A 16,957-nucleotide genomic window follows, 5' to 3' on the forward strand; every position below is an offset into this window, starting at 1 on the left:
CTATTAACTTCACAACATACTTTGTTGCCTATAATTTAACTTCACTGAACATATCCAGTAAGATAACAAAAACAGAAATTGCTGAAGAAGCCTAGCACATCTGGCAGCATCTGTGGAGAAAAAAAAAACAGAGTCAATATTTCAAGTCCAGTTTGAAGAAGTGTGACTGGATTTGAAACGTTTCATTCTGTTTTCTCTCCAGAAATGCTGTCAGACCTGTTGAGGTTCTCCAACACGTTCTGTCTTTGCTTTCAACATGCACAGTTCTTTGTTTTGTTTTAAGTATTCCATTTCAAATGGTTATCTCATTTTTCATTAAAAAAACAACTGATTGCCATTTGTGACATTACTTCCTGTTGTCACAACTAGTTTCCCTACAAAATATTTCTACAGGCTGCTTCTTTTAGATTTTGTGCTATTTCCAGATTGATGATTAACCCCGCTTTTATGATTTATCAATTTTCTTCATTACTGATCTTCAATGCTTTAAAAACCTTTGAGACTTCCACTAAATAAAAAAGAAGATATGTTTTTGGGTAATCATTGCCAATATATCTAGGTTCCTATATCCTCACTTTCTATATGCAATGTTGGTGTTCTGAATCAGAACACACCATTCAACTGATTGCACATTTTTGTGGGTAATTACTTTCTTTAATTTGCAATCTTTCTTTCTTTAAAAGTAGTAGAGAAAATTGCATATTATATGTTTGAATGGCATTTAACAAGTGGTATTATTTTGTAAAGTGATATATGTCGACCCTGTCATTGCATTCACTTAAACAATGATTAATAACTGGCATGTTCACTGACAGGATTTTGCTATCTCAGTCATTTCACGAACCTTGCAAAAATGTCACAAGGGACAATGTTATCTTCTGTAAACATGTTTTGAATATTTTGAAAGATGTTGCTTCAGTAAAACCAATGGTTCAGACCTTTGAAACGTAAATATCTGCTATTTTTGGACAGTTCTCACTGATAAATCACCTGTTTCTTCACATTTTTCTGCAAATAGTGACATGCTGTTTCATAGAATGTTATTCAATTTATTGAACATTTCTGCTGATAAATATTACTTCACTCAGAATTTCTGCTACTTAGAGGTTGCACATGACTTTACATGTTAAGAATTTTAACGTAATTTATTGGATCTCAATGTGTGAATGAGTGCTATATTAGCCTTTTAGTTGTAGTGCATTTAAATCACAATTAATATCAGACAACATAACCAGTCCATCACTGACAGGACTTTATTGTCTTAGTCATGATACAAATCTACCTAAAAAGTGTCAGAAGGAACCTAATCATGTTCCATATAAAATTGCAGAATATTTTGCTCCTTATTGTGGAAATTTATTGCTTCAGGAGAAAAAAAATCTCTTCAGACATTTAAATAATGAATTGATAATTTTTGGTGAAAAGCTTGGTATAGTTGACCATCTCCAGTTTTATGTCACAATTCTATGACATGCTTCTTTAATTTTTTTAATTCATTTTATCTTTCACCATTGGCAGTGCAACGATGAGTGAGATGACCAAAGTTTATGCAATTTGTTACTTCAACGATAAGTCTGCTGAAGAACAAATTGATCGAGTTACAGTGTACTACCAGTTCAATTACAGCACAGAAAACATCACTAAACTGGGAATTTATTCATTGGACAGAACCAGTCTCTATGTAAATGGTATGAATGGCAAGCTTATTTTACATTATACTTTAAAAAACAATCTAAAACCCCTACGATCATAGGGAATGTGGGGTGTCTAATCAGTATTCCAGGAACGCAAAAATATCTTTGAATGGAATTCACCTTCATCATTGACAATGTTACGATCAGTTTCTGATTGAGGTTCCACACTTTGTTACAATTCTTGATTCCCAAATTGTTATGTTCCTCGACAAGGAGAGATTATTTGGCTCCTCTTATTTTAATCCGTCTCTTGTTTGGTATTAACCAGATTAATTTACAAAATGTATTATTGTTTCAAATCAGTCAAATTAACCAGGCTTTTTTGATTTAAAGAATAGTTAAATCAAGGAGCCACTACCCGCATGGAAAAATAGTAACATAAGACCATAAGACATAGGAGTGGAAGTAAGGCCATTTTGCCCATTGTGTCCACTCCACCATTTAATCATGGCTGATGGGCATCTCAACTCCACTTACCCACACCCACCCCGTAGCCCTTAATTCCTTGTGAGATCTAGAATTTATCAATCTCTGCCTTGAAGACATTTAACGTCCCGGCCTCCACTGCGCTCCGTGGCAATGAATTCCACAGGCCCACCATTCTCTGGCTGAAGAAATGTCTCCTCATTTCCATTCTAAATTGACCCCCTCTCATTCTAAGGCTGTGCCCATGGATCCCAGTAAATTCGCACAGTTTACAAAACTGAGTATAAAGATAACAGTTGAAAATGTACACGATTCTGTCTCTGGGTTCCATGAAGAATAGATGGTGGAACATTATCATCATTAAGCTAAATGATACCATGAACACTGACAGCTGATTTCAAGATTCTTCACTTTCCAGTTATGTCAAGCCTTTGACCTGTTTTCTTCTTGATGATAATTTCACTGGTTTGTTTACCTTCCGGTATTCACAGTCCCTGAGGTCGCTCTTCTCCCTGTGTCTACAATGGCTGTCCCCAAGCTGTGACCTTTACACTAGCACATCCGTCCTCTGATACACACAATGCAGAGGGTGCTGTATGTTTTTTGCATATTCCTGATGTGGAGATGCCAGTGTTGGACTGGGATGGACAAAGTCACAGGCATACCACACCAGGATATAGTTCAACAGGTTTATTTAAAACCACAAGCTTTTGCACTGATGTCCCTTTGTCAGGTGAAGTTAAGAGAAGATACTCAGGCACAGAATTTACAATCAGAGAGATCAACAGATCATACAAATGGAGTGAGTGGAGTGTTGACAGGCCTAATAATAAATCTCTGCAGGTGACCAAGAGTGTCAGGTAGTGTGAGTAAAATGTTAACAGCTGAATAACAAGTGAAGGGATGACCTATAATTTGATTAATTGAGGCAGAGAAATAATTACAAAAAAATTAGAAATAAGGTACTGCTAGAGACAAATCAAATGATTGGAATAATATGATCGGTATAAGAGTCGCATGCCAGGTGTCTAACCAGAGTAACAGATAATTCAAAACTGTACAACTAATTTAGGCAGAGAAATTCTCACAAGTTATCAAGGTCATCAAGCAGTGCGCTGAAATTTTGCGATTTCAAATAAACCTGTTGGACTATAACTTGGTGTCATGTGACTTCTGACTTTGTATATTCCTCAAAGAGTCAAAAAAAAACATGTTTGCACTCTGGGACATAATCTGAAAGAGATGGCTTTCTGCTGAGAGGTTATCCCTTCTTTTTCTCTTCCCTTTAAGTCTCTCTGTTCAAAGTTCCCTGATATTCTTTGGTGTGACACTTCATGGTTTATAGTTGGATTTTCCAGAAAGCCAATGAATTTACATCCACAGTCGTCCTTTGACTTTATGTCTTCTTTACATGTTGTAATTAAAATTCAATATGTCCATAAATAATTCCGGGTTGTGATACCTTGATATGATGCTGTAAATTTCACATTAATTCTCATCAAGTGCTCATACCTTTCCTGCCTCATTAAGATTATTGTATCAGAAACACGAAGCACTTTGCATTCTTTCAAGATTTCCAACTGACTACATTACACTTCTATTTTCAGGCTATCATGAATCAATATCTCCAACCAGTGAGTATGATTGTTTCAGTTGACGTTGTTTGTTAATATTTCTGTATATACACTGACCATTCAGCTTTGATTGTTTTCATCTAAGTGTTTTCTGTTTTTATATTATTTCTATATTATGTAGCATCCAACTGGTCAATTCTAACACTAACTTTGCACACTGAGCAATGGATATACAAATATGAATTTTGCGATTTCAATTATATGTTGTAAATATTTCTTTTTGTTTTGCACGACATGTATACAACGTATATTAGAGCTGTAATAAAGATCAGCAATGGAATAACATTGATCATCCCAGTATTTGAACCTTTATATTTCCAGTGGATGCGCCAAATCACGACCAATTGCCACCTGAGTTAAACGTGACTTTCATTGTAACCAATTTGCCATTCATGGAATCATTACATGACCATACATCACCACTGTATAAATCAGCATCATCGATTATTACTTCTGAGGTACATCATCAGAATGATATTTATACAAATTAATTGTTGATCCTTTATATTTTTCTTTTATTTAAATAACAAAAACATCTTTCTTTCAGCTCAACTTAATGTACAGTAAGAGTGATATAAGCTCTGAGTTTACAGACTGTAAAGTAATCTGCTTAAGGTAAGAGTCTTTTTATGGTCCTCAGTCTTCAGGTTTTAATTAAATCCATGAGGTTCAAGCCTTTAACAGCTCCATTTGGCTCTGCATCCCTCTGCGAGTATTATTTGAAAAGCTGCTGCTGTCAGATTATTTCACTGAATGTGCCCAATAGGTTTGAACAATATTCTGCTTCAAACAATTATCTCAGTTTTCTTAAAAAAGTATTGCTATTTGTGACCTTACTCCCCATTATCTCATCTAATTTCCCTTCAAACTATTTCTGCAACAGCTTCACTTGTGTTTCTAAAATATTCTGACACTGAAGCTCCGCTTTTCTAATGATTCGCCAATGAATAGAAATTGTTCAGCGTTATTCACTCTTCCATTCTTCAATATCTTTTTGATAAATCCATCAAATAAAATTGTATAATGTTGCACAGTCATTGCTGTTATATTAATACTCCTATATCTCTAATTTCTATGTATAATTATTTATGTTGTATATCACAGACTGAGATTCAATTGATTGTACTTTTTTGCATTTCTTAAATTTACTTCTTCATCTTTTATAAATACAGATAAACTTGTACATTATGTACGTGAAATTTGTTTAACACATGGCAATATCATACAAACCAATACATCACAATGACCCCGTAGTTACAGTACATTTAAACAACTATTAATAACTGGCAACATGACATGTCTGTTACTGACAGGATTTTGTAATTTCAGTACTTGCATAAACCTTCCAAAACTTTTCTGCCGTATAAAATTGCTGAATATTCTGTTCCTTTTTTACAGCTATTGCTTCCGATGTTTAAAGAAAGAATTAATAAATTATGGAGGGAAGGAACATACATTTGAACAACTCCAATGTTACTTCACCATTCATTCAGATGTTTCTTTAATTGTCATGACTATTTTCCCCTTTGACAGTGCTGCAAGCAATCAGAAGACCAGAGTGTTTGCAAATTGTTCCTTCAACAATATATCCGCTGGACAAGTCAATAGAATTACTGTATATCATCAGTTCAATTCCAACACCAATAACATCACTGAATTGGGACCTTATTCTTTGGACAAAAACAGTCTCTATGTAAATGGTATGAATTGCCTGATTATTTTACATCATACTGAAGAAACCACTTTTGAAAATGTATTGGAGACCTGTGTCACAGGGACACTTCTATATCATTATGTTAACAGGGTTTAGTTTAGCTCAGTTGCTTGGATGGCTGGCTTGTGATGCAGAGTAGCATCAACAGTGTGAATTCAATTCCTGCATTGGCTGAGTTACCATGAAGGATTCTCCTTCTCAATCTCTCCCCTCACCTGGCATTGTGACCCTCAGACTGAACCATAGACTGACCCTGTGGCCTTGTAAGACTGTGCCAACTTTACCTTTGGTATAATTGAATGGAATTCCTTTGAATTTAGTTCACTTTCTATAAGCGTGACGATACTTATCCTCTTACTTATTTCCACTTTACTAAGTTCATTTATACTTAAACTTGACACACTTTGTGGTGTATTCAGAATAGCATCAAAAACTCAATACCAATGTATTAAATTACACTTTTGTTTTCAGGCTACCAGGAAACAACGGCTTCAAATGGTGAGTATGATTTTTGCCTGTTCCCTTTGTCAGTGTTGAATGATCTATACTCCCATTTTGTTACAATAATTAAGAAACTTGACACCATCCCTCGATGACAAAACAGCTCACTTGATTGTCACACTGGCCTCCACCTTAAATATATTTCCTCACGAACTGATATACACTGGCAGCCAAGTTTATGATCTACAAGATGAGCTGCAGTAGCTCACCAAAGCTCCTTCAAGACCACCTTCCAAACCTGTGACATCTACCAACCAGAAGGGCAAAGGCAGAAGATGCTGGGGAATGCCAGCACCTACAATTTCTCCTCCAAGCCACACGCCAATCCTGACAGAACCACATCACTGTTCCTTCACTGTCACTCTATCAAAATCATGGCACTTGCATCCCATTAGCACTGTGGATGTACCTACATCATCTGGAATGTATCAAGAGAAGGTTTATCACCATCTTTTTAAGGGCAATTAGGGTGGATAACAAATGTTCACCTAGCTAATGATAGCCACATCCTGCGAAAGGATAAAACAAACATTCCTATTATATTTATCATTTTTACAAACTTTTTATAGTTTTCCTCATGTTTCGATAATTATCTAGAATATCATAAAGCAATCTAGTACTCATTTTTCCATAATAATGTTCGTTTCTTTTGTTAGTGCTTATTTAAGTATAATTGCTTAATGTGTAGAATGTTGGTGGTATAGTGATAAAGTCACTGAAATAGTAATTGTATAAAAAGATCATCTGCTTCACCTATGTCTTTTTGGAAGACAAATTGCTGGCCTGACCCAAACCATTATACTTTGAGTCCAGACTCTCAACAATGTGGTTGACTTTTAACTGCTTTCTGAAATGGTTGATCAAGCCATTCGATTCAGAAGTAATTTAGGATCAGTGTTCAAAATCCATAGGCTGGAGAATTGCCCCTCAGAAATGGCCAAAATGTCTCAGAAATAAGAATCCTGGGAATGATCAAGCAGATAAAGATTTTCTCTAACATAGTACTGAGAAACTTTGAAGTGAGCTGCAACGCTGCTCACAGACTGCTTCTGCTCAATTCAATTGTGAACCTATCAGGAGCAGGAGAAAAACAGCCTGTGATTAGATGAGCAGAAGGAGATGAGTAGCAGCAGTGAACAAGACTGCTGAGGCTGGACAGAACATGCATCTGCAGGTCAAGGCCATGGTTTGGGGTTGGCATGACTCTACAGGGTGAAGGTCATGTATCTATAAACTGAGGCTACAGATGGGGAAGCTAATCTAGAGATCAAGGCCATAGGAGGTTGAGTCTGCAGGCCAAGGCTGGGTATGGGGTGTTGAGGCAGATAGCAGCTAATTTACTGGGTGAGGAGAGAAGTGACAGTCTGCCAGGTGGGGTGGGAAATGGGTGGCTAGGAAGGGGATGGCAGGAGAGGCTGCAAAAGGGAGAGGGAATGTTGGGGAGAAGACAAAGGCTGTGAGATGGGAGAGGAAAGAAGGCCGTCAACAAAGGACCTGGGGGCCAGGAAAACTTGTATTCACAGATAATGAATTCCTTGCAACTCAATCTGCTTTTAGATTGGAATGTGTACTGAGTTCAATCTTTCTACAGAGAATTTGGGACCGCATTGTTCCTTTTTATATTGGATCAAATGCTCCTCAGCATTCAAAATTGCTTTTGCACAAAGAATATGAAACATTTTAGGGGAACATAAAAGGAAAGTTTCCGTTGTGTTAGATAGTGCATCTGAAGGAGATGGTGTCACATTAAACGCTTTACAATCTGAAGGTGTCTCCAATTCATTGGGAGGAGCAAATGCAGCCTGCACAAATGTCTCAGATGAACTGGTCTGTTCGCCATAGCTCCTGATAATCTTCATAATTATGCCTAGCAAGTTAATGCAAGCTGTACCTGTTGGTATCTGGCAATACATCTCGGTATGAAAAGCAAGTGTTTCTTCCGTTTGTACTCATCTGCAGGCCTTCCTCTAACAATGATAGTGAGATAGGTCCTAGACTCAATTTAGACAGAGGAGCTTGGTGGCATTGGACTAGTCAAACCAGAATACAACAACTTCTGATTGACTAATTTAACTCTGATATACTATTCTCACCACTCAAATCAGTGAGTATGTTTTTAGTAATTTTGCTCATTACTTCTCTGGAATACATTATAATATTTTTAACATCTAGTGATTTATTTCAGTTTACAAGTTATTTCAGGTGGGAATACACAGTCCTTCACATGTACATTGCAGTATTTCAACATATACCTCGTTCTTTTTTCCTGTGTGAATTGTTCAAAGGGGCTTATCTCCAGTTTTTAAAATGATTTCTGTGGAAACCTATGATCCAGTTAAAGTTGTTTTGCCGAAAGTCACAGTTTTCAGTAATGTAACTACAACTCAAACAATCATAGTGACTGGAAACTTTAAACGGCCTGACAATGAGACTGTAGATGCCCTCTTTCTTTAATGATCTGGACATCTCAGTTGCCCAATGTCATTATCGCATCTGACATAATTATAATACATCTGTCTAGCTACGGCACAAATTACAATAGGTAGCCATTTCATTATTTCTTACACAACCTTCACAAAATGACTATAAACTCCCTGAAAGTGTTACAGAGATGGAAACAATGCATGAATAGGAGCTGCATGTCTTTATTGAGGCCATACACCTGGCAGAACTTTGTTACCAGGCACACCATTGGAACGGGCTCAATGTGAACATAGAACATAGAACATAGAAAAGTACAGCACAGTATCGGCCCTTCGGCACACGATGTTGTGCCGTGGAATAATCCTAATCCAAAAGTAAAATAACCTAACCTACATTCCCCTCAATTCACTGCTGTCCATGTGCATGCATGTCCAGCAGTCGCTTAAGTGTCACTAATGACTCCGCTTCCACGACTACCACTGGTAAACTATTCCATGCGCTCACAACTCTCTGGATGAAGAACCTCCCTTTGACGTCTCCTCTATACCTTCCTCCTAACACCTTAAAACTATGACTCCTCATGGCAGTCAATCGTGCCCTGGGGAAAAGTCTCTGGCTATCGACTGTATCCATGCCTCTCATTACCTTGTACACCTCGATCAGGTCACTTCTCTTCCTCCTTCTCACCAGAGAGAAAAGTCCGAGCTCAGTCAACCTCTCCTCGTAAGACAAGCCCTCCAGTTCAGGCAGCATCCTGGAAAACCTCCTTTGCACCCTCTCCAAAGCCTCCACATCTTTCCTATAATAGGGCGACCAGAACTGGACACAATATTCCAAGTGTGGTCTCACCAGGGTTTTGTAGAGCTGCAGCATAACCTCGTGGCTCTTAAACTCGATCCCCCTGTTAATGAAAGCCAAAACACCATATGCTTTCTTAACAACCTTATCCACTTGGGTGGCAACTTTGAGGGAACTTTGCACCTGAACACCAAGATCCCGCTGTTCCTCCACACTGCCGAGAATCCTGCCTTTAATCCTATATTCAGCATTTAGGTTCGACCTTCGAAAATGCATCACTTCGCATTTATCCAGGTTGAACTCCATCTGCCATTTCTCAGCCCAGCTCTGCATTCTGTCAATGTCTTGCTGAAGCCTGCAATAGCCCTCGATACTATCAACGGCACCTCCAACCTTTGTGTCATCAGCAAACATACTAACCCACCCCTCAACCTCCTCATCCAAGTCATTTATAAAAACTACAAAGAGACGAGGCCCAAGAACAGAGCCCTGCAGGACACCACTCAGCACTGACCTCCAGGCAGAATACTTACCATCTACAACCACTCTCTGCCTCCTGTCAGCCAACCAGTTCTGAATCCAGACAGCCAAATCTCCCTGTATCCCATACCACCTGACTTTATGAATGATATCCCATACCTCCTGACTTTGGTGCACGTATTATTGCAGAGTGTGAAGGTGGAAAGTCACCACCCGGGTGCAAAGACACATGCTTACCTCACTGCCTCCCCAGGCAAAAGACTCAGCACCTCAGCAGTACAGCCATCTGTCCCAGAAGATGTAGACAAGCGTCTTCTGTACCTTTGTGCAAACTCCAGGACAGGCATCAAAGGGGTCGACCAGTACCATAACATGGCAGCCGTCAGCTGGCTTATGACCAACACTTGACCCCTGTAGGATAGCACTCGCAGCAGTAATGTCCAGCACCCTTGGTGAGTAGCGAGTTTGGTTTCTGGTTTTTGCCAGTTCACTAGCCAGGATTTCACAACAGGGCTGAAATGAAGTAGAGGAGACAGATGGTAATCTGAGCAAAATGCACGAGCTCTTCAGGCTGGCAATTCAACCAGCACTGACTGACAAATTCCATCTGACTGTGTTCTCTCAATCCTTAATCAAACAAAGCTGATACTTTGTGTTTCTTTAACTACACAATCAACCAACCATAAACAGAAGTTACTCATTTGTGCAATGTCGGTGATGGCACGGAAGCTAGGAAATGCACTCAAACAGCAGATTCATAGAGTTAATTATCTAATATCTATATCACCTAATGTTCAGAGTATTTCACAGACTTTTGGCACCATCTGTGGTGGTTCTCTTTCCAGGTTTATAGCTTGGCTGGATTGAAAAACTGGCAAAAGTAAACTTGTTCCTCCCTCATATTTCACTTCAATTTTATCATGTTTAGATTTTTAATGACTCATATGCATTGATAATTAATTAGGATTTATTAACCAATCTTATACAGATTTTTTCTTTACTCCAAATGTGAATTATTTACAATATGTAACACATTGCTACTGGAATGCCGAGAAAATAGCCGAATCCAATATTGGTTCAGATGTCTTTCAGGCATTCTTTGCTAACATGTCTATCCTCAAAATTTTCTTGGTGTGCCTGTTTTCAGTCAGTTTGTACCCCTTAAAATAACTGAAGAATGAAGGGCTTTTGTCACTACCTCTGAGGCAAGAGGCTTGGGTTCAAACCCCATCTACTCTACAGATGTGTAATAAGGTCTCTGAACAGTTCTAAGGAAGGCCACTGGACATGAGGCATTAACTCATTAACTGATTTCTAATCACAGATGCTGCCAGACCTCTTTCAGCAATTTTTGTTCTTGTTAATATCTCTGAACAGGTTGATTAGAAAATATCTGTAACAAGAGAAAGTTGCTAACATGCAAAGTATAAAGAGCCATGCAATTTTAAGAAAGCATTGTTTCTGTAGCAGTACCAATGATTCAGTTTGAAGGCAGAACCTCGTGAGAGTCAAAATTTTGAAATGTGGAAATTATCTAAGTCCAGAAAGCAGTGATATTTTTTCCAATGTTTACACAATGCTAAAACGGTCACAAAATGGCTTCAAATCGTCTTGGTTTTGTTTCTATTGTAAAATACAAAGAATAAAGCAAATAGATCTTCAATAAAGCTACCAATGTACTTAATTTTGGGTTTGCTACTTTCCAGATGAACCACCCATCATGCCTGTGACACAAAATCCAATTGAGAGTCAGAAACCTTTGTGCTTCAATGTGTCTTTTGCCATCACAAACCTACCACTCAATCCAGCTCTATTCGATACCAGTTCACTATTGCATCTGTCTGCATCGAGAACTATCGTTGAACAGGTATATCTAAATAAGCCGAAAGAATGATTTTTGAAAAAAAACCCTTAGGTAATGTCAACATCTTATTAAATCATGATTTCTTTGCAGCTCAATGAATTGTATCGCAACAGCAAAATAAATGCAGCATTTTTACAATGTGCAATCACCTCTTTAAGGTAAGAAGTCTTTTTTAACTGTTGCAGATTTGGGTGCAAATTGAGGACTATGTAGAGTTTAGCTCATTTTATATCTTTTAGCTTGTTGCTGACATATCTCAAGAGCTTCTTACATAGCAACATTTTATTTTAAATGAATAATGGAATAAGAAGCTTTTTATTCAGTGAATGTATCAATGTTAAATTGTATGATTCTTTCCCATACTGCTGTTAGTCAATACTGCTCATTTAGAGAGTCTGTTCATCAAAAAGAAAATCACAAATACTTTTAGATAATTATGGTTATGAAATAATTATTTTTTAAAAATGAAAACAATATTCACATAATTCCCTTTAAAAATGTAACTTCATAATGTAAATATGGGTCATTGTAAAATGAACATTACTCATGTTATGAGATTGTATGAGTCAATGTTATCAGTCAAGGTTATTACTTTAGGACTGCTGCACTTATGTACAATCACAGGATGACTAAAGTTAATAAAAACAAGGAAAATGCCAGAAATGCTCAGTAAAATTGGATTCTAACGAAAAGATATTTATCTGAACCACTGACTTTGCATATCTTCCCAGGTGCTATTGGATTTGCATTTTCTGTTTTTAGATCAGATTTCTAGTTTCCTCAAAATTTGTTTTTGTGAGTAGGGTTGGTGTCTTTGAATGCTTCAATTCAAACGTGGGGTCATAACATGTTTTAGGAATTATTCTATCCTGGGGAATATTGATGAGGGATGTTGAATGTATTCATTGACCTGACTTTTTAAATTCAGCCTTTATAGGAATAAGCATTTATTTGACTGGTATATGGTATTTTAGGAATTATCACAAAAGTTTTTTTGAATATATTTACCTGACCAAATCCTGTCACCAAAACATCAAGGAGTGGGAATACATTCTAGTAGTAGAACATTAATTTCCATTGGTCTGTGTGCCCATTAGCTGGTTTTGAATTTGAAGTCAGTTCAATGTGGTTGACTTATACCTCAAAATAAATGCAAACACAGTCTGAAACTTCCAGATTGGTTTCGTATCTTTAAAACTTCAACTTGCTTCAATGCTTCCTGTTGATGATAATTGACAGTGGCCAATTGGAGTGACCCCAACTGATCTCTTGGCAAGATATTATTGTTACTTTTACTGGGTCAATCTCCTAATATTCTTTCCTGAAGGAATCTCAAGGTGAAATATTATGCAAACACTTGACCCTCTCACCTGTTGTCCATATTTTTCATACAACTTAAATCTAACAAGTAAGTATTGACAAATATGATTGAAATGTAATTGCACCCTTTATTCAAATGCAGTAAGAATTTAAGCCTTCTTTTAGACATTTGTGATACGAATGTTAAGGTTAAATGTATAGAATTCATTTAAATTCATTAATTGAAGTATGTGTGAAGATTAATATCATTACTTATGAACTGTGATTATGATTATTTTTGTTTCTGGCAGTGCTACAAATGAGATTTATGTCAAAGTGCAAGCTGCTTGTGCTTTCAAAAATGGTCCTCAGAAAGTTGATGAAGTTACTGTGAAGCAGGCATTCCAAGAAAGAACAAACAATACCTCAACTCTAACAACGTACACACTTGAGAGCAACAGTCTCTTGATAACTGGTATCTGACTCTTGACCATTTAATTCAATCTCTGTCTTAGCAAATGTCCTTCACTTATTTCAATCAGACTGTCTGAATCATAAGGAATTTCAGCTGAGATAACTTGTGCTAGCTATATTTTTATTTAAAGCTACTCATTGAACAATATTTTTAACCAGCAAACAAATCAGTTTTTTTCATTGCTAAATGACAACATTTATGAAATTAAGAAATTAACTAAATATATTTGTAACTTTTCATTACAATTCCAAAGGCCAGCATTTTGAGGAGAGCCCATTGTTCCACTAGTCTATATGAATGTTTGCTAACTATTGACTTATCGACCATTGGATCATTATAACCTTTTATTGGATTAAATGCACTGTTAAATTGCTGCATTTAAAAAGAAATCTTATGTTTTCTGATGGAGCAGGTGTTAGCGTTTCTGATTGCAGTTTCTTCTCGGAGAATAGAACCATAGAACCCTTACAGTGTGGAAACAGGCCCTTTGGCCCAACAAGTCCACACTGACCTACGGGGAATCCCGTCCAGACCCATGCCCCTATTACTCACCTAAGCTAAACATGCCTGAACACTACGGGCAATTTAGCATGCCCAATCCAACACGCTTGCACATCTTTAGAGTGAGGGAGGAAACCGAAGTACCCAGAGGAACTCATGCAGGCACAGGGAGAATGTGCAAACTCCAAACACACCTGAGGGTGGGATTGAACCCGCGTCCCTGACGCTGTGAGGCAGCTGTGCTAACCACTGAGCCACTCATTTCAAGGCAGCCAGTATATAAATAGCACGTATTCAGTGGTTATGCTTAGATGGAGAAAAATGTTAATTTTATTCCAACCTAACTATTAGTCCTCCATTAACATATAATATCCAGAAACTCAGGTTATGTTCTGGGGTTCAAATCCTGACAGAAGGTGTAACTTTAATTCAATTTAAAGAAAGTCCAAAATTAAGAAGCTACTGATCACCATGAAGTCATTGTTGATTGTTAGAAAAACCCATCTGGTTCACACATGTCCTTCAGGGAAGGAAATCTGCCATACTCACCTGGTCGGGCTTACATGATTCCAGGCCCACAGCAATGAGGTTGACTCTCAATTGTCCTCTGAATTGGCTCGGCAAGCCATTCAGTTGCACCAATCACTACAAAATCTCAAAGAAATTAAACCAGACAGATTAACTGGCATTGACCTATGCATAGGAAAAGACAATGGCAGAATAGCCCTGCCAACTCTGCAAAGTCCTCCTCACTAACATCCAGGGGGTTAGTGCCAAAATTGGGAGAGCTATCTCATAGACTAGTAAAGCAACAGCCTGACATAGTCATACTCACAGAATCACACTGTGCAGACAATGTCCCAGACACCACCATCACCATCCCTGGGCATGTCCTGTCCCACAGGCAGGACAGACCCAGCAGAGAGAGTGGCACAGTGGTATACGGTCGGGAGGGAGTTGCTGTGGGAGTCCTCAGCATTGACTCCAGACCCCATGACGTCTCATGGTATCAGGTTAAACACGGGCAAGGAAACCTGCTGCTGATTACCACACCAGCTTCTGTCAGCTGGCGCATCAGTACTCCTCCATGCTGAACAACACTTGGAGGAAGCAGTGAGGATGGCAAGGGCCCAAAATGTGCCCACTCTGGGTGGGCGATTTCAATATTTACCACAAAAGGTGGCTTGGCAACAACACAACTGATCAAGCTGGTTGGGTCTTAAAGGACATAGCTGCTAGACAGGTGGTGAGGGAACCAACAAGAGGGAAAAACATACTTGACCCCATCCTTACTAATCTGCCAGCTGCAGGTGCATCTGACCATGACAGTATCGGTAAGAGTGACCATCGCACAGTCCTTGTGGAGACAAAGTCCCGCCTTCACTTTGAGAACAACCTCCATCATGTTGTGTGGCACTATCACCCTGCTAAATGGGACAGACTTCACACAGATCTAGCAACTCAAGACTGGGCATCCACGAGGCGCTGTGGAAGATCGCCAGCAGCAGAATTGCACTCCAGCACAATCTGTAACCTAATTGTCTGGCACATCCCCTACTTAACCATTACCATCAAGCCAGGGGATCAACCCTGGTTCAATGGAGAGAGCAGGGGGGCATTCCAGGACCAGCATCAGGCATACTTGAAAATAAGATGTCAACCTGGTGAAGCTAGGAATACTTGGGCAAGTAACAGACCTCCTGACTCCTCAAAGCCTGTCTGCCATCTACAAGGCACAAGTCAGGAGTGTAATGGAATACTCTCCACTTGCCTGGATGGGTGCAGCCCCAATAACACTCAAAAAACCTGACACCATCCAGGACAAAGCAGTCCGCGTGATTGGCACTACACCCCACAAGCATTCCACTCCCTCCACCACTGATGCTCAGTAGAAGCAGTGTGTACTATCTATAAGATGCACGACATAAATTCACCAACAATCCTCAGACTGCACCTTCCAAACCCTTCCATCTAGACATCTTCCATCTAGAAGGTCAAGGGCAGCAAATGTACGGGAACACACGACCTTCAAGTTCCCTCCAAGACACTCACCTTCCTGACTTGGCAATATATTGCTGTTCCTTGACTGTCACTGGGTTAACATCCTGGAATTCCCTCCCTAGGAGCATCGTGGGTCAAACTATAGCAGGTGGACTGCAGCGGTTCAAGAAGGCAGCTCGCCACCACCTTCTCAAAGGCAACTAAGGATGGGCAAGAAATGCTGGCCAGCCAACATTGCCCATATCCCACAAAATGAATTTTTAAAACTCCCCCACTCCAACTTTAAATTTATAATTTCCCTGACAGGAATTGTCAATTTGACATCAATTTGGAGTAGTTTACAGTTATATCTAGTAAGAAATGGATTTACATAGTCCAAAATTTATTTTTAAAAGATGAGCAGAAAGCAGAAGATTTTTATCATATTATTTAAAGGCAGTGCTCTAACATGAAAGAACTGCCTGTAAACTCCACCTCATTTTCTTGCTAATACGGAGTTAAATTAACTCTTGATTGTAATTTTATTATCATCAGGTTGCAGATATCTAAGTGAAACAATTGTTACATGTTTTCAGTAATACTTAATCTTGAAAATTCTCATTAATGATTTATATCCCTTCAACATCTCACTCGACAGCTTTGTTATCTTAAATGATTTATACTCTCAAAACCTGTCCTAAGTGATGTTATTCAAAGTGAATTTTGGGGACTGGATATTGAAAGGCAGCAGCAGAAGCTACTACAGTTAGATCCAAAGATAATAGGAACTGCAGATGCTGGAGAATCTGAGATAACAAGGTATAGAGCTGGATGAACACAGCAGGCCAAGCAGCATCAGTGGGGCAGGAAGGCTGATGTTTCAGGCCTTGGCCCTTCTACACCTTGCTATCACAGTTAGATCCAATACCACTTTCACACAGTATCGAGGTATCCAAGTATTGCTGGGTAGGTGAGAGAGAGAGATAATGGGAACTGCAGATGCTGGAGAATTCCAAGATAACAAAATGTGAGGCTGGATGAACACAGCAGGCCAAGCAGCATCTCAGGAGCACAAAAGCTGACGTTTCCGGCCTAGACCCTTCATCAGAGAGGGGGATGGGGAGAGGGAACTGGAATAAATAGGGAGAGAGGGGGAGGCGGACCGAA

General features: G+C 38.8%; 1 protein-coding gene across 1 annotated transcript in view; it reads left to right on the forward strand.

Annotated features, from left to right (window-relative positions):
- LOC125465651 (mucin-16-like) overlaps nucleotides 1–16,957 on the forward strand; it is a 61,000-nt gene that overhangs the window by 33,611 nt on the left and 10,432 nt on the right. The window contains exons 50-58 of the mRNA XM_059638426.1: nucleotides 1,519–1,688; nucleotides 3,728–3,754; nucleotides 4,076–4,212; nucleotides 4,302–4,369; nucleotides 5,288–5,454; nucleotides 5,940–5,966; nucleotides 11,378–11,538; nucleotides 11,626–11,693; nucleotides 13,146–13,309. Of these exons, the coding sequence (XP_059494409.1) occupies nucleotides 1,519–1,688; nucleotides 3,728–3,754; nucleotides 4,076–4,212; nucleotides 4,302–4,369; nucleotides 5,288–5,454; nucleotides 5,940–5,966; nucleotides 11,378–11,538; nucleotides 11,626–11,693; nucleotides 13,146–13,309 (989 nt within the window). The remainder of the gene's footprint in view (nucleotides 1–1,518; nucleotides 1,689–3,727; nucleotides 3,755–4,075; nucleotides 4,213–4,301; nucleotides 4,370–5,287; nucleotides 5,455–5,939; nucleotides 5,967–11,377; nucleotides 11,539–11,625; nucleotides 11,694–13,145; nucleotides 13,310–16,957) is intronic.

The sequence above is a fragment of the Stegostoma tigrinum genome, chromosome 30 (assembly GCF_030684315.1).
Source record: "Stegostoma tigrinum isolate sSteTig4 chromosome 30, sSteTig4.hap1, whole genome shotgun sequence".
NCBI classification, from domain to species: domain Eukaryota; kingdom Metazoa; phylum Chordata; class Chondrichthyes; order Orectolobiformes; family Stegostomatidae; genus Stegostoma; species Stegostoma tigrinum.